This window comes from Lepidochelys kempii, chromosome 9, assembly GCF_965140285.1.
Source record: "Lepidochelys kempii isolate rLepKem1 chromosome 9, rLepKem1.hap1, whole genome shotgun sequence".
NCBI lineage: Eukaryota > Metazoa > Chordata > Testudines > Cheloniidae > Lepidochelys > Lepidochelys kempii.
In genome coordinates this window covers 47,711,339-47,729,227 of record NC_136388.1, presented here as the reverse complement: position 1 = coordinate 47,729,227, position 17,889 = coordinate 47,711,339, and the positions used below count along the sequence as shown (strand labels likewise).

Below are 17,889 nucleotides of genomic sequence, written 5' to 3'. Positions count from 1 at the left end.
AGTCTGGGACAGACACCTGACAAGGAAGACTTCAATCCGAATGGTTAATGTTTGGCAAAGTCAGAAGTAAATGAAAACAGGGTCTTTTAACAGGAATTGTTGTGGAACCTTAAGTATAGAACCAGTTCTGCTGATTTTTAAAAAACAAAAACCCACATTAAGATTTTTAAATATGACTAACAGGGATTAAATATAAAACTAAAATAGAAAGGTTAAGATCTAAGCAATGGAACAGGTAAGGGTTTAAGGGTTAAATACTTAAAGCAATGAAAAAAGCTAGGGCTAAATTTAGTGTGTATAGGTATGGCTTATCCCAGGGGTCTCAAACTCAAATGACCACGAGGGCCACCTGAGGACTAATACATTGGCCCAAGGGCCACACCACTGACCGTCCCCCTTCCCCGCTGCTCTGGCCCCGCCCCCCCACTCCACTCCTTCTCTGTCCCCATTCCAACCCCTTCCCTGAAATCCCAACTCCGCCCCCTCCCTGCTCCCAGGGGGCGCAGGAGGGGTGCAGGGTGTGACAAGGAGCTCAGGGCAGGGGGTCGGGGTGCAGGAGGGGTGTGGGGTGCAGCAGGGGGCTCAGGGCAGGGGGTTGGGGTGCGGCAGGGAGCTCAGGGCAGAGGGTTTGGGTGCAGGAGGAGTGCGGGGTGCAGCAGGGGGCTCAGGGCAGGGGTGCGGGGTGCAGGAGGGGTACAGGGGCTGGTCTGGCCCGGTGCACACCAAGGGCAGGGCAGGCTCCCTGCCTGCACTGCTCCAGGAAGTGGCCAGGACCTGCGGCGGGGCACAGGGGTCTGTGTGTTGCCCTGGCCACTCCTCCAGGTAGCTCCTCCACAGCTCCCGTTGCCCAGGAATGGGGAACCGCGGCCAATGGGGGAGGTACCTGGAGGAGCGGCCAGGGCAACACACAGGGCCCTGTGCCCCCGCCGAGGTTCCGGCTGCTTCCCGGAGTGGCGCCGGGGACAGGGAGGGAGCCTGCCCTGTCCCCGGTGGGCACCGGGCCAGAGCTGCTCTAGGTAAATGCTGAGGGGGTGCAGGGAGCTGGCAGGCTGCAGAAAATAACCCCGTAGGCCACGTGTTTGAGATCCCTGGCTTATCCTAACCACTTTGTTTAGGTTTAGGCGTCAACCTTCCCCATCACCTCCTTTTTTTCCCCCCTTGTAGATTACAAGCTTTCGGGGGGAGGAACTGTTTTATGTGTTAAAGGTGCCCACCACAAAGGAGCCCTTGGCTGCTATTATGATGGACTTTTTTTCGGTGTCTGATGTTAGGAATCGAATAGAATAATATACCTACCTTATATAGCACATCTTATTCATTGATCTCAAAGTGCTTTACAAAGGAGGTAAGCGTCGTTATCCCCATCTGAGGCACAGAGATGAAGTGACGTGCCACAGTCACCCTTTTGGCGTAAGTAGATTTCACAATCCGATGAAGTGAGCTGTAGCTCACGAAAGCTCATGCTCAGATAAATTGGTTAGTCTCTAAGGTGCCACAAGTACTCCTTTTCTTTTTACAAAAACCAATGTTTATCTTTAAATGCCAGCCACCCAGCGGTTACATCATCACGTGATCTGGAAACTTCTCGGTCTTGCTAATCAGTGTGGATAAGAGCTGGTGAAACTTTAATATTTGCAAGTGCAGACCACTAATGTCAATTTGCTTGTTTTGGAAACTCTAGAGATTAGCGTGGGGACAAAAGCTGCTAACTTAAAAATAAATTGTTTTTTCTCTTCTGCACTGAATGTGTTTCAATAGCCCTGATGGTAGCTACGTGGCAGGTGGTTCAGCTGATGGGGTCCTGTACATCTGGAATGTGCTCACTGGGAAAGTGGAAAGAACTCTCGCAAAGCATCACAGGTGAGACAGGAAGCTTGCAGACTAAACTGGTTCAGGGTCTGAGCTATGGCTGACATAGGACCTGTGGTGAGGAGACATGAGATTGCAAATGCGGAGTTCCATTCCCATACCAGTGTGCATGGGATATTTATGTGCAGCTTCTCTGTGGATTCATGGCAATAACCAGTGAAGTGGGAATTAAGGCTATGAAATTTGTGCTTTGTTGTCGGGTTGCTTGTTCACAATCAGGGCATTGAGTATCATATACTCTGAATATCCCTGGGAGGCTGTTACAAATGCAGGTATCATAAATAAGATCTGAAAATGAATGAGTTTTGGAAATTATGGAGTTTAATTTCTTTTGTCCTAAATGCTGCTATGAAATTAGAATCTCTTCTAAATTGACATCTGGCTTCCTTTCAGCTCCTCTATCAATGCAGTGGCATGGTCACCAGCCGGTGCACATGTGGTCAGTGTGGACAAAGGAAACAAGGCTGTCCTGTGGTCTGAATTTTGACTGGAAGGAGATGAAAGACAGTTTCAGATGTCTCTCACTGGGAGGATGCTAGTCCAGAGCTGGACAGAATGGAGGCCCAAGCCTAGATTCATCCTCCATGCATTTGGGCTTCATCCAATGGGCTTCACCTCTCAGAGGAGAGCTGTAATCAGGCAATCAAAGATGAGGAGCTGAAGGCGGAGCCCTTTACTGCCTAAAAGCATGCTGCTGGCCCTCAGGCTCAGCAAAGGGTCAGCTGATTTGGATGGCGAATACTACTAGTCATGCCTTGACATGCAGTATCTGTGCACTGGATGGAGCCGAAGGTACTAGCCAGATTCCCTCACCGGACAGCTGTGCCAAATACCCTATTATACAAGTGTATGTACAGCACTTCTGACTTGGAAGTGTTGGAAAGAAGTTTACCATGTATTCTGACCTAATGCACGTCCTGTTTCCCGTGTTCTGTTCCCATGGAGTAGCTTAGGCATGGGGTGAGGGCATTCTGAAACATGGACAGGGTGGGTCCTAGTCAGTCTGTAAAGTGATGGAACAGTTGTAAACTAATTTAAACATTTCTGTTGCTCTGGCAGTTCTGCCCCCTGTGGTGTTGGCTGAGTTTGGGGCTTCTCCAATTCTGACATGGTCTCTCTGGCAGTTGGTAATCTGAGAACTCCCTGCATCATTATGATCTGTATTTCAGGGAACTGTCCATTCTTCAGGGGTGATACATCTTTGTTAAAAGTCCCTCCAATAGCTCCTATAGCAGAAGTACTAAGAAGCGGGAGAAGGAGAATTTTAATTCGAATCAGTATATTTCCAGTTTTGTTGGCGTGGGGGGGAGGGGAGGGAAGAGAAGAGGTGTAACATCTGCAGTGGGGATGGTGGTGCTGCTGTGACAAGGAATGTATCCATACCAAGACTTCCAGTACCAGGAAATAAAGGTATAGTCTCTTCTGCTGTCCATCCATCCTTCTCTACTGGCGGCTGTTGGTGGAGCACAGGGGAGCAATGGGATTCAATCCTGAATGTAATGCTCTGGTGCTGGCGATCCCAGGCCACTTGCCTCCTTTCTGAGCACGTGCAATATTCTCCTTTGTGCTTGAGCCCTTCCTGTGCCATCAAACAGGGTTTACATCCTGTATCCTCAGGCATCTAAATATGTGAGGTGGTTGGAGGAGAGTTAACTTTTATGTTTTGTAACTTTTATCCAGCCAAACTTTTCCACCTCAGACGGGCCTCGGACAAGCCACCAGCGTTCTGTCATCTTTTTATTTGCACTTTATTTTGCTTCCTTCCTGAGCTTGTTTTCTAAGGAAGTGTTTTGACGGGTTAGGAAAGAGGGTTATTTCTAGGACAGAGGTCTCTCTCTAACCCAGGCTTTCATTCAGACAACTTCTGCAGAGGGGAGTTGAGATTATACAGGGCAAATCTTTTATTTATTCAGCTGCCCACTAGAACTTGATTGTAAATAAACCTGTGTTCTGCTTTTAAAACCCACAATGTTTCTCCTCGTTTGTTTGTTTTTTCTTGCCCTGAAAGAAAGAGGAACCTATATCCAGTTTCTTCTCTCCCCGCCTTGCTGTTTCAATGGACTAATGTTAGGTTTGGGTCTGGTGGTGGTGGGGTACTTGACCACATAGGCACCGACTTGTAGGTGCTCTGGAACTCAAGCATCCATGGGGGAAAAAAACAATAGGGGGTGTTCAGCAACCACCAGTCACAGCTGTTGGGTGGGACCTCAGATGGGGGGCTGGAGGAGGGGGGTGGGAAGAAGTGGAGCAAGGGGGACATCGGGGAAGGGGGTGGGACCTTGGGGCGGAGCGGGGGTGGAGCACCCACTGGGGGGAAAAGTCAGCGTCTGTGCTGGACAGATCTCTCCAGTGGGTATCCGTTGTCTGAGAGCCCGATTTACCTCGTATCAAGAACGTGGCCATGAAACTGAAGTTACAGGATCCAGTGTCACACTGTTTAAAGCTTCTAGCATTGGGGACTGGCCATGTGTCAAGGCTTGAAAGGTTGATCTATACTTGGTGTGGGATGAATTACTGAATTCAAGAACTCCCCATCAGTTATTAGTTTCTCAGACACTTTTCTGCTGTGAAATGTCTGTTCCTCCCTTATTGCTTGGATCATTACATTGCCCCTCAGTCTCCCAACATGGTCTTAAAAATGTGGATAAAGACTATCTAGACTAGGGGTGGCAACCTGTGGCTTCGGAGCCGCATGCGGCTCTTCAGAAGTTAATATGTGGCTCCTTGTATAGGCACCGACTCCGGGGCTGGAGCAACAGGTGCCAGCTTTCCAATGTGCCAGGTGGTGCTCACTGCTCAACCCCTGGCTCTGCCAGAGGCCCTGCCCCCACTCCACCCCTTCCCGCCCCCTCCCCTGAGCCTGCCGTGCCCTCGCTCCTCCCCCTCCTGCCCTCAGAGCCTCCTGCACCTGAAACAGCTGATAAGGAGGGGAGGTGCTGATGGGCAGGGCTGCTGGTGCGTGGGACGCACTGGGAGCAGGGTGGTGAGCTGATTGGGGGGGGGGGGGGCTGCTGACGTATTACTGTGGCTCTTCGGCAGTGTACACTGGTAAATTCTGGCTCCTTCTCAGGCTCAGGTTGGCCACCCCAGTCTATACACTCAACACTAAAGTAACTCCCTGTGCCAACACTGGAGTAATGGAGCAAAGCCTTCACCTCCTTTGGTTATATTGGACAAACTACTTGTACAGTTAAGAAGCTTCCTTGGCCAATCACCTCCTGTTTTGGTGTGGAAAGAAACTCCGCTGATGGTCCTGACTCTCAAAGGCAGAGCAAAGATGACAAAAACAGAGTTGCATTTCTACTGACAATTAAGGTAAAAGCCCCTTTGGATTTTAGAGGCACGTTTTTCTTTCAGTCTGTTGTCCGCTCCCTGAAGCTTCCTGCAGTAAAGTGTGCATCTCCAGGTCCTAAGAGGGCATCTGCCCAGTGCCCTGCTGACCTCAGGGGTATTGCAGATAAAGCAGATCGCTAAGTGATGAGTCAGTGCAATGAAAGATTACCAGGGGATTAACTCTACCCTAATAAGAACTGCAGGCTGTGGTGGGGAGGATCAGGAAGGGTTTAAGATATTATAATTTAAGTTGGCATATTTGTATTTTTCTACAACATACCCAGTAACTGGGTTTGAGGTTCTGATGCCAGAAAATGTTTTGCTTGTTGGATGCTACTAAGTAAATTAACATCAAACCCATATAAAAACGAGAGGTAAGAATAGGTCAAAACGTCTAAAATTCTAAAAAGATACACACCTCATAAACAACTATGTATCTGTAAATCAAGTGACCAACTCCACTCTTCTGCATTCCCCTTGTGTGCAAGTCCTGTTTAATTAGTTGAGGTTGTACCTCTGCTTTCTGTGTTGTGTGCACTCAGTTATCTTCCAAACAACTGCTATTTCCAAAGACAGGCCAAGAATTCTGGTCCAGTGAAGCAGACCTGACCAAGACAATGACTGCTAATAGCCTCTCGCGTATCAGCTATACTTTCAGTTAACTCGGGAACAGACAGTTTGCCCTTGCTTTTCATTTTAGGGGGATCCTTAGTGGATTTTTCACCACTCTTATTACGGTGGCTTTAAAGAGCAGGATGTAGTGGGGTCTACTTTGCTTTCTTGGAGAAATTTGTCATCTTCCAATTCAGACTCTGAAGACCAGGGAGGAGCCATTTCACATCCCTCTGAGGAGGCAGCTGCAGCTTTCTGGAGTCCTTTTGGAGGCTTAATGTCCTTACTCTTGCCTCTCTATTTGGGAGTCAGGTGAGTCTATGCCCAAGGGAAACTGACTATGGACCCAGTCAGGAAAGGAAAAATGTATATGAAATGGGCACTGCCATCAACAAAGAACAGCTCCCCTAGCCTGTAACCCTTTGCTGCAATGCCATGCTAGAAGAGGCAGCGTCTTCAGCAGAAATAACTGGGAGCAGGGAGGTGAAGAGAATCTTGAGTGGCAGAGTTGCTGGAAAGGGGGTGGAATTGGGTCTTCCTGTCACCGGGATTAGTCGATACCTCTGCTTGCCTTGCCTTTATCATCCTCTTTAGCAAGAAGTAGAGGAGCCAGACAGGGTTCTGTCAGATTCATGTTCTGCCTCCTTGCCAAGAGGGGGGATGACTGAGCTCCATGGTGCCCTCTTCCCCAAAAGCCTTGTGGTGGAGGCAGCAGAGGAGAAAGGGAGAGAACAAAGTTGGTGGGGAGAGTTGCCTGGTTCTCTGTTCTAGAAGGTGACAGGGTCTTCCCAGAGGTTCTGACTGCAGACTGGTTTTGCACTCTACCTGAAATGAACCCACAGGCTCTGAGAAACACTGCAGGAACAGAGCTACCAGCAAGTCCACTCATCCCCATCTGGCATTCTTCTGGTTGAATAGGCTTTTCTGGTGGGTAGTTGCCTCCTCAGCTCAAACTTGAGTGAAATATGTCTGCTCTGCACACCATGCCACTGGAAATAAACAGCTGGCTCTGCCTTACTGGCACAGTTATGGGAGATTGTCTCCCTGGAATAGCTCTCTCTGCTCTCTTCAGACATACATGCTCCTAGAAGTATGTGGGAAGGGTGGAACCACCTCAGAGCTGTTCCTAAAATGTCCATCGTTGCAGTAGTGCACTCAGGTCTCATTCAGCATCAGGGCCTTGTGCTAGCTACTCCACAAAAGTAAATGAAGGCCCTGTCTCTGTTGTGAAGTGCTGGTGATAATTTCCCAACCCCACCCCACCCTGAGTGCTGACCAGGGAAGCTCTCAAGAGTAGCTTGCTCCCAGCCTGTTCTGTGACAGAGTGGTGAGTGCTAGACCTGGGGAAACACCTCTGGTCTCTACCCTATAAATGTTTGCTCAAATAAAAATGGAATTGAGGGGTGCAGGCATTTTTACTTTCCCCAAATATTCTCATCAAGTTCTTATGGACAGGAGGGGTGGGATTTATCTAAAGGATTTGGTGGCACAGTCCCAGGTAAACCTCTTGGGCACTTGTGAAAATCCCACCTGTGGATGTTTGCAGCAGCTACTAACTCTAAGCAAATGTGGGTGAATATTCACAAACTTTGACTTTTTGAGTGCTTACTGGAACCCTGATTGCAAGAGTTTAATTCAGTTGGGGAATGGAAAGAAGGCCGGGGATCTCTCCAGTGAAAACTAACGTCCCATCAAAGTATCAAACACAGCTGCTTTTGAAATATTTACAAGCCATGAATTACCCACAAATTATTCACAAAAAGAACAGGAGGACTTGTGGCACCTTAGAGACTAACAAATTTATCTGAGCATAAGCTTTCGTGAGCTACAGCTCACTTCATCAGAGGCATCTGATGAAGTGAGCTGTAGCTCACAAAAGCTTATGCTCAGATAAATTTGTTAGTCTCTAAGGTGCCACAAGTCCTCCTGTTCTTTTTGCGGATACAGACTAACACAGCTGCTACTCTGAAACAACAAATTATTGTGTGAACAAAATCAAATTGAAATTCAAGAAAAGCAAAAGCTATTTTCAGACCCTTCATGAGCGGAAAAAAGCTAAATTGATCAAATTGCTCATCTCTATTGTACATCTTTAAACATGTATTGAGCATGTGTAATTTCCTCTTTATAAACCAATTGAAGAAAACAGTGGGTGGGCCACCAACATAAACTATTGTACAATGTGCCCGAGGGATATCAGTGACACAACAATAGATAAGCTTTGTATTAACTCTACAGTTCAATTGTGGAAATAACATATCTAATGATAATGTACTTGCAACTCTTAGAATAGCTTGTATTTATAGAGATTTGTTCTAATGCTTGCAAGTTCAATGTCGCACAAATAGTCCTTTGTTTAGCTCCTTATTAGGCTGCATGATTTGCAGCCCCAATAGAGAAAGAGATGGAGAAAGAGCTTTAGAATAAAGCTGCTTTCCATAACCCTCCTGCTCCATATAAATCTGTACTGACTTTACACCCAATGAATCTGGTAGGATGGCACTGTAGACTCTTGAAGATCTGGGGTCCTGTAAGTAATAGCCAGCACTGCTGACCTAGCTGATCTGTTCTTAATCCAGGTACAATATTTGCTGCTTCAAGGGGATTGGTTTTTGAAAATCTGGGCATAAGAACCAGAAACCCATTTTCATTTCAGGCTACATATTGCCCTCCTTTTTCACCAGCAGGCTAGTGAGTCACTCCCACAGACAGGGAAGAGCTGCAGGACCTGGCTGCCTGGAAAATTTACCTTTGTTCAGAGGTTTAGAAGGAGTTATTTTATTGCTCTGGGAACTTTCTCGTCTGGTGGCTGCTGTAGAATTTGGAGCACTGCAAGGTATTTAAAGATACTGCTGTTTCTTTCCCTAGTTTCCTCTTTCTCAAATCCTCTGGCTCACGTGTTCCCCCGAGGAATTCCATACTACTCTTAGAAAAGCTGCTCCCACTTTGGCAAAGGTGGGGAATGTTTTAATTTTTCTCTCTTTAATCCTGGCCTTCCAAAATACTTCCTTCAATGAACTGATTCCAAAGGTGAAGAGAAGGACCAGCTTTTTCTTGGAGGGAGTCAGAAACTAATTTCTGAGTGTCTGTGTTGTGTAAGTTCCTAATAAATGTCATGCCATATTGTAAAGATTCACAGGGTAATGTAAGAAGCAGAAGTGGTTGAAAAATAGATGACATCTGCAAGCATTTTCGTTTTCTGTAATGCCCAGTTTAATTTTCAAAAGGATTTTTTTGAAACTGAACTTTCTGAGAAGTTGAAAGGTTTAAATTTTTGAAATAAATAATCCTATCATGTGACTAAGATCAATCAAAATAGGCAATACTGAAAAAGGGAAACTGAACCCCACCATGCACCTACTGAACAATCAAAAAGCTAAATAGTTTTGCTTTGAATTTTCAACAAACTTTTAAAAAATGTAAACTTTGCAATTTTTTCTCCCTACTGTATGGGGTGGTTTGGTTTTGTTTTTTGTTTTTGTTTGTTTTGTTTTTTTTAAAAATCCAGTTTGAGTTAAAAGGTCAAATTAAAAAAAAAAAAAATCTGATCAGGTGTTTGGCCTGCTTCTGCTTGTGCTTATTTATCTTACTCTCCACCCCCACCCCAAAAGCCATCTGTGTGAGAATTTAGCTTCGTAACTCCCATTGGTAGCTTGAAAAGTGAACTTTTCATTTAAGCTTCCAATTTAATGCAGAGGGAAAGGGTTAAATAAGAGGGAAACCATCCCCTAGCACCAGAGTTGACTTGAGTTTTCAGAGGGAATAGTCTGTTTTAACCAACCAATGTAGTGCATTAAGATTTTGGATCCTATTCAACATACCTATAATCTCATTCATCTTCTCTTTTTGACACTTGTTCAAGGATCTCTTGCTGTCAGAAGGCTTTGTTCTTTCCCAGTGTCCCACCCATCTGTGGAAATGAGCTGTGCTGAGTCTCATAAGGTGGCTACTCTTTCCTCAATTTCTCTGAAGAACGCCAGTCCCCCTCAATCACATGTTGTCTACAAGAAGATGTCCCGTGATAAAGCTGTAAGTAGCACAGTAATTGGCATGCATACCCACCAGGTTGAGCCATGGGTGGACAGGGCCACTGCCTTGCTTACCTGGGGATCTATTTATGGGACACTTGTCTTCACCCCACTTCTTTTGAAAATAATTTGATTTATACTCACGCCCTAGTGGTTGGCTATGTTACAGAATTGATAAAGTGGACTACCTGCATGTTAACATAATGACCGATCTTACATAGGATGGCAACGCCTCTCCCAACCACCTCATTGGACGTCTCTGTTAGCTGTCCAGATGTCTAAATCAAGACCGACTCGCCATCTTTCCAGTTTGAGGCAAAAGTCCTTCACTGCACAGCTCCTGTGCGGCAGACACAAGGAATTGTGTCATGCTTTTGGAGTTTGGTCCTGCAACGTGCTGAGCCCTTTACCCTGATCCAGTTAAATACTGAAGCTCATGAATAGTCCTGATAATTTCAACGGAAACTACTCATGTGCTTAATTTTTTTTAAGCATATGCTTAAAAGTTATTTTGCTCAATTGGGCTAAAGTGCTCAGCTCTTGGCAGGATTGATGCCCTGGCTGGTCTTGCCCCATCTGCATTGTCTCCTTCCTACAGGTAACTATCTACCTGGGAAAACGAGACTTCATTGACCACATAGATGGTGTGGAACCTGTAGGTAAGTCCAGACACAAGCTCTTCTTATAGGTTTTTTGACTTAATAAACCCCAATTATTTTTCCCCCATACTGCTTAACATTTACTATTTTCTATTTCTTCTTTCTAGATGGTGTCTTGTTAGTGGATCCTGAGATCATCAAGGGGAAGAAGGGTTTGATGTTTTAAATGATTTCAGAGTTTGCTACCTCTTCAGTGATCTCTCACTGCAAAGCAAGGATCTCTCCTGCTTTCAGGGCTCTAATTGGCTTACGCAAAATTCACCTCATCCTGGGGAGAGAACTTCCGGTTGTTGGACATCTGTTTGAATATGGTCCAAGACTTCAGTCTCATTACAAAACAAACTTAAGATCTTTGCTATATTATGAATTGGAACCAGGGCCAGGGGGAGGGACACAACAGTGTTGTAACTGTTTTCCTGGACTCCATAATTGTAACACAGATGGTCTCTAAGTCTCAAAATCTCTGAATTGGCTGCTCACTGAAAGTGTAATCTACTGTGTATGTTCTTTCCAGTGTATGTGACTCTGACCTGTGCTTTCCGGTATGGCCAAGAAGACATTGATGTGATGGGTCTGACCTTCCGAAAGGATCTTTTTTTCTCTAGGATACAGTTGTATCCACCAGTGGAGAAATGGGAATCTCTCTCCCAATTGCAGGAATGTCTGATGAAGAAGCTGGGAAACAATGCTTATCCTTTTGTTTTAACAGTAAGTGGCTCACATGAGCCTCTGACCCACTTCTACTTGACCCTTATTATCCAGCCTGTCAGCACTCCATGATAATCTGAAGAGGAGATTAATGTTACCTAAAACTCTAACTTTGAGTCAGAGGTTAGATGGCAACCATTATTTACCACCCCAAGTGTGCTAAGGATTTAACAAACTGGAGGGGTTCTGACTGCACACAAAAAAATTCCTTATACAGGGAACCATAATGACTTTATGACAATAAAAGCCCTTAATGTTTCCACCTATGTGTCTCGCTCCCCTATTGCCAGAATATTTGCTTATACTACTGCCTTGTGTACTCATGAGGATGTGTCTATGCCTTGAGTTGTGGAACTGATTTGCAAAAAACCCTACGTTTTGCTGGAATAATTATTAAAATGAGTTAATACAATTATTGCTTATATTTGGGTAGCACCCAAAAGTCCAGCTGGGTTTAGTGGCCCCATTATGCTCGGCATTGTATAAGCACAGATCAGAGACAGCCCCCGAGGTCTTACAGTCTCAAGACACGCATGGTCAAGAATAGGGGATGTGGCTACAACACAGAAGCAAATGAATCTGGTGGCAAATTGGCCCAGCTTTATTAGTTGCAATGATTACAAATATTTTACTGGGGTGGGATATGAGAGAGAGGAAGGAAAGAAGGGAAGTGACCACTTGATACCTGCGTGGCTATGGGCAGTGGGCTGGATTTTGGACGTTCCACAGCAGACACGCGTCTTGAGGGGTATGGAAAAAGGTAAGGAAGTGGCTGTACGGCTTTTAGTGGGGAACTTTTCCTGTGCTTGTGGGGCAGCATATGAAAAAGCATGCGATTCAAAGAAGTTGGCCAGTGGAGGAAAAGGCTGGGAATGCTTGGCGAGGGAGGGCAAGGGTTGGCAGTGAGGTAGGCTTCTAGTTCTGTGAAGTGGGGTCAGACTGAGTTATGAAGAAGTTACGAGAAGTTTGTATTTGATGTGGAGGTGAGTCAGAGGCGGGCCTCAGAGGGCTGACATGGTCAGAGTGACTAGCCAAGAAGGCGATCTTAGCAGCAGCATTCTGAATAGAGTTGGGGGGAGCAGAGGATCCATGCCAGAAAGGAGAAGACTGCAGTAGTCAGGATGTGAAGTGATGTGGGCTTGGACAAGAGTTTTGGCTGTGTGGACAAGAGAAGGGGCTGGAGTTTGGAGATGCTGTGTGGAGAAAGCAGACAGATGTAGAAATGGCCTGAATGTTGCTCCGGTGAGAGAGCAGAGTCGAAGGTGACACCCAGGTTACAGGCCTCAGTGGCAGTCAGATACTTAACCTGGCTGCTACCACTTCTGTGGCCATTTTTCAGGATGCCCAGCTCCTTCCCTCTGCCTAGTCTGTCAGCACTTCTACCCCAGCCTTATCCTCCCACCTGCTATCTCCCCAGACACCATTGCTAGCTTGCTCCCAAGCTTCTTCATGCACGTCTGGCCCAGAGACTCCGTGAAGTCCCCTCAGAATGTCACTGTGCAATCTTCTTCTACCAGCCTGTCTAGGTGCTTATACTGGTGCTTATCACTGTATCATCAGAACGTCTTAGATACCACTTTGATAGGTGCTATAGAAAACATTAACATGAGTAGATCTACAGCCCATATGTCTGCTTCCTCTTCTTACCCCAGAGACATCCCGTCCCCTTCACTCTGCCTTAGAGACCATAGTATCTAGTGGAATCCCATTTAGAATCTGCCATATACTGATACTGTAGCAAATAGGCTTTCAACTGACTCTGCAAAGTCTAGGCTTGTGACATGTCTACTAACCATTCAAAGACAAAATGGAGACCTCCACCAAGCTCAGACTGTTGGGATTTCTAGTGTGGCACAGGTGGTAGAACTTCCAGGCCATGTCGTTCCAGCGGGGCAGAGCTGGAACCTTTCATCACAAGCTCACGTCCTGCCCAGGCCAAAAGCGACTGAGCGCTCTTACTCTCTGCTGGCTGTTCTAGTGATCTCAGTCCAGTTCCCCATGGACAGATGTCCTCAAACACTATCTTTGGCCTCGTTAGTCCAGTCTCTGTGCCCATGTGACCCTTACATGAATCCACTATCTTTCACTCACTCCCCTGAAATGGAAGCAGAATTATCCCGTGGGTAGGGCACTGGACTGGAAGTCAGGAGTCCTGGGTTCTAATCCTGGGGTTCTGCTACCAATTTGTCTGACTTTGGGCAATCATTTCCCCTTTCTGATCCTTTGTTTCTCCTCCCACCCTTTGTCTTATCTATTTAAATTAGAAGTCCCTGCCCCAAGGAGCTTACATGTGTGCAGTGCCTAGAACAATGGGGCCTCTCTCTCAGCTGGGCTCTCTAGGCACTATTGGAATACAATTAACAATGTCAGTGGTCCTCCAGTGCCTGGTTGGGGCACTTGGGCAGGGTAATGTTGGGACGCTTGCCTTGATGCTGCTCAGGCTTGTCTTTTATGGAGAACTAATGGGCTGTGCTGTCTCAGGCTGTCACTCATGCACCTATCACGAGCGCTGTATCATTTTAGGAGCAATAGAGTTGGGGATCTGGATAATTTTTCTGGTTTTTTTTCCTCAGTTTCCAGACTATCTGCCCTGTTCAGTTTCCCTGCAACCAGCCCCTAATGATGTCGGGAAGGTGAGACCAACAGGGTTTCATATATTCAGTACTTCTACTGGGGAAGAAATTCCCAGGAAAGAGCAAGAGATGCATATTTGGCTCAAATATTTTGAGAGCAAGAACTAGGTAACACAGAAGTTGATGTACTTTCCATCACTGGAGATGTGGAATTGTGCCATCTTGTGAACCACCCAACAGGAAATAAGCCAGAGTGGGATGGAGTCAGAGGCATTTTGAGTATCCAGTCTCATTTAGTAACCGATCAATAGCAGTATAACAGTTGGGGGCAGAAAGCATTTCACTGAAACCTGAGACTCCATTTCCTTCAGAATACTACAGGAGATGGAGGTTGGCCACAAATGAAATAAGTGTGGTGTCAGACAAGCTTGTGTTAAATATTCACTCACATCACACACACTCTCACTCAAGTGTCTGAAATCTAATGCCTTTTTTTAGACCAAGTGCCAAGATCTCCCATTAATTTAAAATATATATGGAAGAAACTTGTGTTACATGTTTGGGTAAAAAAACAAACCCTGTTAAGAGTAACTAGGTAACAAGAGCAGTTACTCAAGGATAATGCATTTTAAAATATTGGATACTTGTCCAAACAACTAGATTGGACTTATGAAAAAGTGATGCAGAAGGGTTGGGCAGACACTGGAGGTCACAGGGATACATTGTATGTCTTCTTAACAATAGAAATATGTTAGCAAAAGGTTTCACAAATCTTTAAAGAGAGAACTAAATGGGACTGATGTTAGTCATTTTAGAAACACAGGACAGGTGGCTAATCTTTAAGAACATGGGACATGTTGCTCGGAGTGAGTCGATAGCACTTGCCTCACTAGGAAACATAATAGGCTTGGAAGTGTCAGTTGTCAAGTTCAGGAAGATTTTTCCAAACCCTGGGTGTTACACCTGCAGAGTTTCTTGTATAGGAAGGCTGCTAACCACTTAACAAATTTCACAGCTTCTCTCTCTCTTTCTCTGTGGCAGTGCTGCGGGGTGGACTTTGAGGTGAAAGCTTTCTGTACAGAGAACGTGGAAGAGCGAATTCCCAAAAGGTAACAGAATGTGTGTGGAATCAGGACAGTCTCTTGGCGCTGGTTCAGCTCTGCTCTAGGTATTGGTGTTCAGATCCTTCCATCGGAAATGTTCCGAAAGGGATGTGAATGCAGGTGAACAACCACTCCAGTGAAGTAGGAGGGTCTGCTCTGTGTAACTGCAGTTCTGTTTGCTGCTCCTCAGGAATTTTGTACGCCTGTTGATCCGTAAAGTACAGTTTGCCCCAGAAGAACCAGGACCCCAACCTCAAGCTGAGACCACCTGGCAGTTTTTCATGTCCAGCAAGCCACTGCACCTGAGAGCACGTCTAAGTAAAGAGGTGAGCAGCCTGCCCCGGAGAGCTTCATCTGCTCATTGCTCAGAAGCAAATACCTCCTTCGCTGCCCCAAAACCCCCTCCCTGAGACATTTGCACCTGGATTCAGTTTGTTCTGACTTGCTCTAACATTCAAGTGCTTTGACACCATTTCTCTCAGTCGCTGCTGTCAGCAGTAGCCGGGAATGGAGTGCGTGAGCTCTTTCACTGGTGCTCTGCTACACAATTCAATAGTGACTGACTACTGAAGTCAGTGGAATGACTCCCATTGGCTTCAGTGGGCTTCGGCTCAGGCCGTAGGCACGGAGGCTGTATGTACCTGGAGTAGTTGATGCCCCATCATCAGTCCACAGGGGGACTAGAATTGTATTTTTTTTTAGATTGTACAAGCCCTTCTGCTAGGTTATGCGTCAAGTGCTGAGCCCATCTGACTCTTCCAGGTGTTTTACCATGGCGAGCCCATTCCTGTCACTGTCACCGTGACCAACAATACAGAGAAAACAGTGAAGAAGATCAGAGTGCTGGGTACGTTTTTGCTGTTGTCCTTAATCCCGTGGGGGCTACGCAGCGTGGGGTTTGTGTTTTCATCCTGTCGTCAGAGCTGGAACCTATTAGTGTCCCTCACTTAAACAGACGTGGGGTCACCCTGCTCCATCCCATTGCCCTGTCAGTGTCCCTATGCTGCTCCAATGCCTCTGCTGCCTTTCAGGCCCATCACTGATACAAGCGAAATGACAGCTGGCAAGAGGGTTCTTGTTATGGGAGACTGCCCATCTTAGAGCACTGAAGGGGTCCCCCCCTTCTCCCTGAGGAAGGGCAAAGGCAGGATATTGAGGTTCAGTTCCAGTACTGCTTGGCTTTAGGTGTTACCATAATACAAATTAAAGGCCACAACTAAAATTAAAACCCCATTGTATTGGGCCATCTACGAACACCTAGTGAGAGAGAGAGAGACACAAAGGATAGGAGAGGAAACAAAGGCGCAAGGAGGGCAAATGACTTGCCCAAGGCCAGGCAACGGGAGCTGGTGGTAGAAAGCAGGTCTCCAGAGTCCCAGTCCAGTGCTTTAAATCATGCTGTCTCCTGTGTGGGAAGGTGATGGGCTTAAATATGTGAGATGCAGAGGTTGCATGAGCAGCAGGACACTTTGAAGTTGCCAACAGGGAATTGTCATTGAATGTGGTTATTTCTAGTGAGGTTATGTTGGGATCAGTTCTGGGCCTGGCACTGTTCAATGTTTTTATCAGTGATCTGGAAGTATATATAACATCACTGCTGATAAAATTTGCAGACAACACACAGGTTGGCAGAATGGTAAATGGTGCAGACAGGGCAGTCCTACAGAGTGACTTGGTAAGCTGGGCCATTCAAACAAAATGTGTTTTCATACAGACAAATGCCATGTCGTTCATCAAGGAACAAAGAATTCAGGCCATACCTACAGAATAGGTGACTATATCCAGGGAAGCAGTGATTCTGTAAAGGAGTTTAGGGATCATAGTGGACAAGCAACTCAGCGTGATCTCCCAGTGCGATACTGCGACAAAAAAGATGAATCTGATCCTTGGCCGTATAAACGGGATGAGTGAGTAGGAAGAGGGTGGTGATTTTACCCCTGCATACAGCACTGGGGAGACTGATACTGGAACACTGCATCCAGTTCTAGTGTCATGTTTTAAAGAGGATGTTGAAAAATTGGGGAGGGTGCAGAAGATAGACACAAATGATATGAGGGCTGGGTAGAAAATGCCTTACAGTGAAAGACTTAAAGAACTCAATCTGTTTGTTATCCAAAAGATCAAGCGGTGATTGACTGTGATCTCCACAGGGAGAAAATACCATTTATCTAAAGCCAGACAAATTCAAATTAGAAATAAGGTGTAAATTTTTACCAGTGAGGATGATTAACCATTGGAACAAACTACTAAGGAAAGTGGTGAATTCTCCATCTTTTGATGGCTTCAGGGCCCTGTGCCTTTCTGGAATATGTGTTTTAGTCAAACATACATTATTGAACACAATATGAGAGTAACTGGGTAAAATTCTAGAGCTTGTGTTTATATGGGAGGTCTGTGAATTGTATGTGCCCTACCTGTTGTCCCTGTTTGTTCCTTCTTGAGAAGGGTAGTCGTTTACATTGTTTATATGCTGTGTCTGTATCATTGATTCTGTCCCCTCACTCCTGTTTTTGTTCTCTCTCTCTTAGTGGAGCAAGTTGCCAATGTGGTTTTGTACTCGAGTGACTATTACACGAAGGCGGTAGCAATGGAGGAGGTGCAGTGAGTATCTGATTGTCCTGCTTTCCCTTCTCTACCCTACTCACTCATTTCCTTCGCTCCCTTTTTAAGTATCTTCTCTCACCAGAAATTAGAGGCTCTCAGCTATGGTCTGGAGCTAGTTTCCTGGTGCAGCCCTGCCACCCCTCAGACTAAGGGGATGCTGACAGAGGTCAGCTATCATGTTTTCGATGATCAGCCCCATTCTCTCTCTCTCTCTCCACCCCATGCCCTGGATGAAAACAGTTCACTTGATACACTGAGAATTCTCTTGCCCGCTGTAGTTTTGTTTGAAACAATGGAAAAGACACGAGATGGGCAGTGGCGTAGCCAGGTGCAAAAAACAGGGGGAGTGGAGATTAAAAAAAAATAAAATAAAAAGGCATCACCCCCGGTACTCACCCAG

At 45.9% G+C, this 17,889-nt stretch overlaps 2 protein-coding genes across 7 annotated transcripts in view; both read left to right on the top strand.

Annotated features, from left to right (window-relative positions):
- Window positions 1-3,838, top strand: part of ATG16L1 (autophagy related 16 like 1) — a 28,746-nt gene extending 24,908 nt beyond the window's left edge. For all 6 annotated transcript variants that reach the window (XM_073360186.2, XM_073360189.2, XM_073360188.1 and 3 more), the window contains 2 exons: window positions 1,759-1,860; window positions 2,263-3,838. In XM_073360186.2, coding sequence (XP_073216287.1) covers window positions 1,759-1,860; window positions 2,263-2,356 — 196 coding nt within the window. In that variant the 3' untranslated portion in view covers window positions 2,357-3,838. The remainder of the gene's footprint in view (window positions 1-1,758; window positions 1,861-2,262) is intronic.
- The window catches only part of SAG (S-antigen visual arrestin), a 29,866-nt gene continuing 15,217 nt past the window's right edge, over window positions 3,241-17,889 (top strand). Inside the window, exons 1-12 of the mRNA XM_073358807.2 lie at window positions 3,241-3,279; window positions 5,915-6,126; window positions 8,499-8,650; window positions 9,677-9,843; window positions 10,441-10,501; window positions 10,609-10,653; window positions 11,016-11,209; window positions 13,783-13,842; window positions 14,824-14,891; window positions 15,076-15,211; window positions 15,648-15,732; window positions 17,414-17,486. Coding sequence (XP_073214908.2) covers window positions 3,241-3,279; window positions 5,915-6,126; window positions 8,499-8,650; window positions 9,677-9,843; window positions 10,441-10,501; window positions 10,609-10,653; window positions 11,016-11,209; window positions 13,783-13,842; window positions 14,824-14,891; window positions 15,076-15,211; window positions 15,648-15,732; window positions 17,414-17,486 — 1,292 coding nt within the window. The remainder of the gene's footprint in view (window positions 3,280-5,914; window positions 6,127-8,498; window positions 8,651-9,676; window positions 9,844-10,440; window positions 10,502-10,608; window positions 10,654-11,015; window positions 11,210-13,782; window positions 13,843-14,823; window positions 14,892-15,075; window positions 15,212-15,647; window positions 15,733-17,413; window positions 17,487-17,889) is intronic.